The 8,521-nt window shown below is 49.5% G+C and overlaps 1 protein-coding gene across 1 annotated transcript in view; it reads right to left on the minus strand.

The window, feature by feature from the left end:
* The window catches only part of LOC121845175 (probable glutamate--tRNA ligase, mitochondrial), a gene marked incomplete at its 5' end in the record, with an annotated part of 12,768 nt that extends 4,542 nt beyond the window's left edge, over window positions 1-8,226 (minus strand). The window contains 9 exon segments of the mRNA XM_042315964.1: window positions 316-469; window positions 2,766-2,874; window positions 3,372-3,544; window positions 5,234-5,382; window positions 6,160-6,232; window positions 6,331-6,346; window positions 6,461-6,537; window positions 6,939-7,128; window positions 8,101-8,226. Of these exon segments, the coding sequence (XP_042171898.1) occupies window positions 316-469; window positions 2,766-2,874; window positions 3,372-3,544; window positions 5,234-5,382; window positions 6,160-6,232; window positions 6,331-6,346; window positions 6,461-6,537; window positions 6,939-7,128; window positions 8,101-8,226 (1,067 nt within the window).
* Between the last annotated feature and the right edge of the window lie 295 nt (window positions 8,227-8,521).

Consider the following 8,521-nt stretch of genomic DNA (forward strand, 5'->3'; position numbering starts at 1 on the left):
GAAGATATGTGAGTGAGACGGAAAGAGAGAGAGATGGTGACCTCCAGACAGACAGGCTCCACATTCTGCACTGGGCTGTGATATTCTCAAACTGGGAAAGTTAGAAGGCCAGAGGGATGAAGGGATTGTTTTTCAGCTGGTGAGAAGACAACAGCTGATGCCCCATTACCTTGGTTACGTCCATAGTTAGATTACACGCAGGTGTAGAACCCATGTGATGATGTCATAGTTACCGTGCGCAGGTGTAGAACCCGTGTGATGAGGTCATAGTTACCTTGCGCAGGTGTAGAACCCATGTGATGAGGTCATAGTTACCTTGCGCAGGTGTAGAACCCGTGTGATGTAATCTGGTTGCAGAACATCCTGATCCTGGACTTGTGTTCCGTACACTTCCTGGATCCGCCCCTGCAGATCCCTCACCAGCCAATCACGTTGCACCGCGTCATCGATACGCTGCTGCAGGTGGATCCTGGGAGAACACAGAGTGGATTATTACTGAGATTACTAAGAACTGGTCTAGAGTGAGTTGTTAAGATAAGGGTGGTTAGGAGAAGAATTGAGAAATCTGATCCTAGACCATTATCTGCTAGAACCAGGGGTGGGCGATGCCAGGCAGGAACCAGGGGTCTGATTGGGGTCACACCTTCTCTCCATCTGATTAATCAAACTGCATTCTAAACTGAAGATCATGACGAGGTGATTATTGGCGTCATTTATCATGACTGAATGGGGGCAGGTCAGCAGACACAATATACAGGCAGAAATACACAGTGCAACAGCACCACCTGTTGCCAGGGTAACAGTCTCTTAGCTAACGTTCCACTCCCTGTGCTCCCACACCCTGCCCTGTGCTCCACACCCTGCGCTCCACTCCCTGCGCTCCGCTCCCTGCCCTCCCCTCCCTGCCCTCCGCTCCCTGCCCTCCGCTCCCCTCCCTGCCCTCCGCTCCCCTCCCTGCCCTCCCTCCGCTCCGCTCCCCGCCCTCCGCTCCCCGCCCTCTGCGCCCTCCGCTGCCCTCCGCGCCCTCCGCGCCCTCCGCTCCCCGCCCTCCGCGCCCCGCCCTCCGCGCCCCGCCCTCCGCGCTCCACTCCCTGCGCTCCACTCCCTGCGCTCCACTCCCTGCGCTCCGCTCGCCCCCTCCGCTCCCCGCGCTCCACTCCCCGTGCCAAAGAGACAGGACGTTCTGCCATTTTCAACTCTGAAGATTCTATCATTAATGAGCTTGAGGAGAACAGAGGAGTTGATCCTGATTCGATAACCCCTCGCTGCTATCCTCCAATCACAACGATTAGGCAACTATTGGAACTACCACTGTTTAATCTCCACTGAAAGTGTTGCTATCCGGTTGCTAAGCAACCATTTTTTGGGGGGTTCAGCCAGGTAAAACCAGTGTGAAAAGTTGCAAGCTCACGTCTAAATTCGCAGAGTAAATACGTACTGTAATTCCAACCACAAAACGTCTTGATTTTAAGAATCGAAATAAGCAACAGCTTTGCCTAGCTAACAGCCAAATGTTGGTTTTGTAATATAATTATAATTATATTTGAGGCTCCACATGTTGTCATGGAAAATATGAATGTTATTTTCAAACAACCAATGAGCGACTCAGCCGTAAACCAGCTGCGTATTGAACGTTGAGATCGCCAGAGACCCCGTCTCTATGGCAATGACAAGGAGTGGCATGTTAGCTAAAGAGACTGGTGCTCAGACTACCCACAGCTCTGTGTCATGCAGGCCAGTTCAGTTATTAATGATTGATGTAGTTGCCATAGTTACGTATCATCAACTAAAGAGACTGGTGCTCAGACTACACTCCCTGGTGGCTGAGTTAAGAGCCCCAGAGCAACAGGGACAAACCTACTGTGGCTTCTACCATTGAACTAAACTCAACCTTGAGGTTTGACGGCAGCCAGCCTACAGAACCCGTGGAGGGAGGGGAGAGATGGACACACAGAGAGAGACAGACAGGTAGTGTACTTGTTAAACTCAGGTAGTTTGTCCAGGTCTAGCAGGGAGGGGAGAGATGAACAGACAGACAGACAGACAGACAGGTAGCGTACTTGTTAAACTCAGGTAGTTTGTCCAGGTCTAGCAGGGAGGGAGAGATGGACACACAGAGACAGACAGACAGGTAGTGTACTTGTTAAACTCAGGTAGTTTGTCCAGATCTAGCAGGGAGGGGAGAGATGGACACAGAGACAGACAGACAGGTAGTGTACTTGTTAAACTCAGGTAGTTTGTCCAGGTCTAGCAGGGAGGGGAGAGATGGACACAGAGACAGACAGACAGGTAGTGTACTTGTTAAACTCAGGTAGTTTGTCCAGATCTAGCAGGGAGGGGAGAGATGGACACACAGAGACAGACAGACAGACAGACAGACAGGTAGTGTACTTGTTAAACTCAGGTAGTTTGTCCAGATCTAGCAGGGAGGGGAGAGATGGACACAGAGACAGACAGACAGGTAGTGTACTTGTTAAACTCAGGTAGTTTGTCCAGGTCTAGCAGGGAGGGGAGAGATGGACACAGAGACAGACAGACAGGTAGTGTACTTGTTAAACTCAGGTAGTTTGTCCAGGTCTAGCAGGGCAGAGACAGACAGTGTACCTGTTAAACTCAGGTAGTTTGTCCAGGTCTAGCAGGGCAGAGACAGACAGTGTACCTGTTAAACTCAGGTAGTTTGTCCAGGTCTAGCAGGGCAGAGACAGACAGTGTACCTGTTAAACTCAGGTAGTTTGTCCAGGTCTAGCAGGGCAGAGACAGTGTACCTGTTAAACTCAGGTAGTTTGTCCAGGTCTAGCAGGGCAGAGTGGGTGGTGATCTTGGAGGGGTTGAACTCTGCGATCAGTTCCTCCATCTTACGACCAACACGGTTACCTGCAGGATGACAGGGGGACATTCATTTAGGATGCTTCTCAAATGGCACCCTACCTCTACATCTGACCCCTATTCCCTCTATAGTCCACTACTTCTGACCCCTATTCCCTGTATAGTCCACTACTTCTGACTCCTATTCCCTCTATAGTCTACTACTTCTGACTCCTATTCCCTCTATAGTCCACTACTTCTGACTCCTATTCCCTCTATAGTCCACTACTTCTGACTCCTATTCCCTCTATAGTCCACTACTTCTGACTCCTATTCCCTGTATAGTCCACTACTTCTGACTCCTATTCCCTCTATAGTCCACTACTTCTGACTCCTATTCCCTCTATAGTCCACTACTTCTGACTCCTATTCCCTGTATAGTCCACTACTTCTGACTCCTATTCCCTCTATAGTCCACTACTTCTGACTCCTATTCCCTCTATAGTCCACTACTTCTCTGTATAAAGATATCCCCCTGCCTCTCTCTCTCCCCCTCCCTCTCTTACTGTTGAAGCCAGATCCACAGTGTGTGGTGATATCCAGTAGTGCTTCAGGTAGGGCCCCACTCCTCTGGAAACTCTGTATGTAGATATCTCCTTGTCTCTTGGAGAGCTTACTGCCATCTCTGTTGAGGAGGAGAGGAAGGTGTCCGAACACCGGGGGCTTCCAGCCCAGAGCCCTGGAATAACAACAATAACAAAACATAACCAGGGGCTTCCAGCCCAGAGCCCTAGAATAACAACAATAACAAAACATAACCAGGGGCTTCCAGCCCAGAGCCCTAGAATAACAACAATAACAGAACCAGGGGATTCCAGCCCAGAGCCCTGAAATAACAACAATAACATAACCAGGGGCTTCTAGCCCAGAGCCCTGGAATAACAACAATAACAGAACCAGGGGCTTCCAGCCCAGAGCCCTGGAATAACAACAATAACATAACACAAAGCAACCTACCGTTTTGTACATTGCCTCTGATATTCTCATGCTCATAATTGCTATGTTATTCTATTTTGCTCTGTAGGGGTGTCTGTAGGGGTGTCTGTGCGTGCGTGTGTCTGTGCGTGTGTCTGTGCGTGTCCTTGCGTATCTTGAAAAGAGTGAATAAAATGTACTATTATTCTGAACATTATTATTCTATAATTGTTGAATGGGTGTGCCTAGTGGGAATCCCACCAGTGTGTGTGTGTGTGCCTGTACAGCTGCAGGTGTGTGTGTGTGTACCTGTACAGCAGCAGGTGTGTGTGTGTGTACCTGTACAGCAGCAGGTGTGTGTACCTGTACAGCAGCAGGTGTGTGTGTGTGTGTACCTGTACAGCAGCAGGTGTGTGTGTGTGTGTACCTGTACAGCAGCAGGTGTGTGTACCTGTACAGCAGCAGGTGTGTGTGTGTGTGTACCTGTACAGCAGCAGGTGTGTGTACCTGTACAGCAGCAGGTGTGTGTGTGTGTGTACCTGTACAGCAGCAGGTGTGTGTACCTGTAACAGCAGCAGGTGTGTGTGTGTGTGTGTACCTGTACAGCAGCAGGTGTGTGTGTGTGTGCCCTGTGCCTGTACAGCAGCAGAGTGTGTGTGAATACCTGTAACAGCCAGGTGGGCTTCCAGTGTGTGTGTGTGTACCTGTACAGCAGCAGGTGTGTGTGTGTGTGTACCTGTACAGCAGCAGGGGTGTGTGTGTGTGTACCTGTACAGCAGCAGGTGTGTGTGTGTGTGTACCTGTACAGCAGCAGGTGTGTGTGTGTGTGTACCTGTACAGCAGCAGGTGTGTGTGTGTGTGTACCTGTACAGCAGCAGGTGTGTGTGTGTGTACCTGTACAGCAGCAGGTGTGTGTGTGTGTACCTGTACAGCAGCAGAATAAAATGTGTGTATTGTGCCTGTACAGCAGCAGGTGTGTGCCTGTCCCACCAGTGTGTGTGTGTGCCTGTACAGCAGCAGGTGTGTGTGTGTGTGTACCTGTACAGCAGCAGCAGTGTGTGTGTGTGTGTACCTGTACAGCAGCAGGTGTGTGTGTGTGTGTACCTGTACAGCAGCAGGTGTGAGTGTGTGTGTGTGTACCTGTACAGCAGCAGGTGTGTGTGTGTGTGTACCTGTACAGCAGCAGGTGTGTGTGTGTGTGTGTACCTGTACAGCAGCAGGTGTGTGTGTGTGTGTGTACCTGTACAGCAGCAGGTGTGTGTGTGTGTGTGTACCTGTACAGCAGCAGGTGTGTGTGTGTGTGTGTACCTGTACAGCAGCAGGTGTGTGTGTGTGTGTGTGTGTGTGTGTGTGTGTGTGTGTGTGTGTGTGTGTGTGTGTGTACCTGTACAGCAGCAGGTGTGTGTGTGTGTGTACCTGTACAGCAGCAGTGTGTGTGTGTGTGTGTGTGTACCTGTACAGCAGCAGGTGTTTGGAGGTAGAGATGAGCCACTCTGATCCTCTCAGGACGTGGCTGACCTTCATCAGGTGGTCGTCTACTACGTTAGCCAGGTGATAGGTGGGGAAACCATCAGCTTTCAACACGACAGGGTCTCCTTCAACCTGGAGCAGGTGCAGAAACTATTCACACCCTTTTGATTTTTCCCCACATTTTGTTGTGTTACAGCCTGGATTCAAAATTAAAATGGATATTTATGTTCGCCACTGACCAACACACAACATCCCATAATGTCAAAGTGGAATTATGTTATTCAAAAATTTTTTTCTACAAATTAATAAAAAAATGAAAAGCTGAAATGTCTTGAGTCATTAAGTGTTCAACCCCTTTGTTATGGCAAGACTAAATAAGTTCAGGAGTAAAAATGTGCTTTAACTAGTCACATAATAAGTTGCATGGACTCAGTGTGCAATAATAGTGTTTAACATGATGTTTGAATGACTACCTCATCTCTGTACCCCACACATACAATTATCTGTAAGGTCCCTCAGTCGAGCTGTGAATTTCAAACACAAATTCAACCACAAAGACCAGGGAGGTTTTCCAATGCCTCGCAAAGAAGGGCACCTATTGGTAGATGGGTGAAACAAAAATTAGAAAGCAGATTGAATATCCCTTTGGGAAGAGAAAGGGGTAGATATAAATGTTCTCTATCCATCTACTACATTTTCCAGGTGGGGAACCGTCAGATTAATACAGGGTCTCCTTTAACCTGGGATGGGAGGCGGAGTTTCAATTATGTGTGTTTTGAAATAAGAAAAGCACTTGCTAATCTGAGGTTACTTGTTGCCGGGGCGTCGGAAATAAAAAATAAATAAAAAATGTCACACTGCTTGCCGGTCCAGCCTGTGTTTATCTGTCTCACATATCTGTCGATTTACCTGGGCCACCTCATGACGGTTCCACCCGAAGACCAGGTCGTTGAAGGGTTCCCCTCCAGACTCCAGTCGGAACCTTCCAGCCTGTGTTTATCTGTCTCACATAGTTTACCAGGTCGGTTCCACCCGAAGACCAGGTCGTTGAAGGGTTCCCCTCCAGACTCCAGTCGGAACCTGATCACATGGGGACCTTCTGATCCAGCTTCTCCTCTAGCTGGTCTGGGCGGAGGTGTCTGCACCTGTTGTCATACCTGCAGTAGAGGAATGTTCAGTTACGTGTGTGAGTGAGCCTGTCTATTTAAACATGATCACATGGGGACCTTCTGATCCAGCTTCTCCTCTAGCTGGTCTGGGCGGAGGTGTCTGCACCGGTTGTCATACCTGCAGTAGAGGAATGTTCAGTTACGTGTGTGAGTGAGTCTGTGTATTTAAACACGTGATACCTGCAGTAGAGGATAGGTTCAGTTACGTGTGTGAGTGAGTCTGTGTATTTAAACACGTGCAGGAATGTGCTCCCGAGGAGGCGCAGCGGGTCAAAGGCCCTGCACCTCAGTGCTAGAGGCGTCACTACAGACCCTGGTTCGATTCCAGGCTGTATCACAACCCGGCCGTGATTGGGAGTTCCATAGGGCGGGGCCGCACAATTGGCCCAGCGTCGTCCGGGTTTGGCCGGGGTAGGCCGTCAGTGTAAATAAGAATTTGTTAACTGACTTGCCTAGTTAAATAAAAGTTAAATCAAATAAATAAAAGTGTGTGTGTGTGTGTGAGTTTAGTCAACTCACCGTGGTGTCTGTCCGCTGCGTAGGGCCTCTCTCTTCAGTAATTCTAGTCTCTGCTGGCTGCAGAAGCAGTGGTAGGCCTTCCCTGTCTGGACCAGGGAGTCAGCAGCCTGGCTGTACAGGGACAGCCTCTGGGACTGGAGGTAGGGACCGTACTGGCCTCCTCCACGGGGACTCTCGTCTGGGGGGATACCTGGGGAGGGTAGGATGGACGGTATCCACGTTAGCCCCCATTTTTACATGGGCAAAAATGCAATTATGACTGGTCGGAGTCCACAGCATGTTCTAGAATGTAAACAATGCTGTGGAACTGAATGTCTAGAATCTGAATTAGATTCCAAATACTTGGAATGTGTTGGAACACAAACTCCTTAATATCTAAATATGTCTCTGTTCCTACCAGACCCCCCCAGCATGAACTCTACAGACTCAGCCACTCCCTGCACCAGTCTGTCCTACCAGACCCCCCCAGCATGAACTCTACAGACTCAGCCACTCCCTGCACCAGTCTGTCCTACCAGACCCCCAGCATGAACTCTACAGACTCAGCCACTCCCTGCACCAGTCTGTCCTACCAGACCCCCCAGCATGAACTCTACAGACTCAGCCACTCCCTGCACCAGTCTGTCCTACCAGACCCCCAGCATGAACTCTACAGACTCAGCCACTCCCTGCACCAGTCTGTCCTACCAGACCCCCCAGCATGATGGTGTGCGTGTGTGTAGGTGTGTGTGTGTGTAGGTGTGTGTGTATAGGTGTGTGTATGTTATTAAGTCTGTCCTACCAGCCCACTCCAACATATCCTCTATAGACTCTGCAGCTCCTGGCACCAGTCTGCTCTGGTCTGTGTTTAGGTGTGTGTGTGTAGGTGTGTGTGTGTATGTTATTAAGTCTGTCCTACCAGCCCACTCCAACATATCCTCTAGACTCTGCAGCTCCTGGCACCAGTCTGCTCTGGTCTGTGTTTAGGTGTGTGTGTGTGTGTGTGTAGGTGTGTGTGTGTAGGTGTGTTATTAAGTCTGTCCTACCAGCCCACTCCAACATATCCTCTATAGACTCTGCAGCTCCTGGCACCAGTCTGCTCTGGTCTGTGTTTAGGTGTGTGTGTGTGTGTGTGTGTGTGTGTAGGTGTGTGTGTGTAGGTGTGTTATTAAGTCTGTCCTACCAGCCCACTCCAACATATCCTCTATAGACTCTGCAGCTCCTGGCACCAGTCTGCTCTGGTCTGTATCTTCCATACGTAAGATGAAGGTCCCTCCATACTTCTTAGCGTAGATATAGTTGTAGAGAGCTACACGCAGCCCCCCAGGTGTAGGAAACCTAGAGGTTAATTATAGTTAGTCTACATGGTGTACCCCCAGGTGTAGGAAACCTAGAGGTTAATTATAGTTAGTCTACATGGTGTACCCCCCAGGTGTAGGAAACCTCGATGTTAATTATAGTTAGTCTACATGGTGTACCCCCCAGGTGTAGGAAACCTAGAGGTTAATTATAGTTAGTCTACATGGTGTACCCCCCAGGTGTAGGAAACCTAGAGGTTAATTATAGTTAGTCTACATGGTGTACCCCCCAGGTGTAGGAAACCT

Source organism: Oncorhynchus tshawytscha, unplaced genomic scaffold (assembly GCF_018296145.1).
Source record: "Oncorhynchus tshawytscha isolate Ot180627B unplaced genomic scaffold, Otsh_v2.0 Un_scaffold_8217_pilon_pilon, whole genome shotgun sequence".
In the NCBI taxonomy this organism is placed as follows: domain Eukaryota; kingdom Metazoa; phylum Chordata; class Actinopteri; order Salmoniformes; family Salmonidae; genus Oncorhynchus; species Oncorhynchus tshawytscha.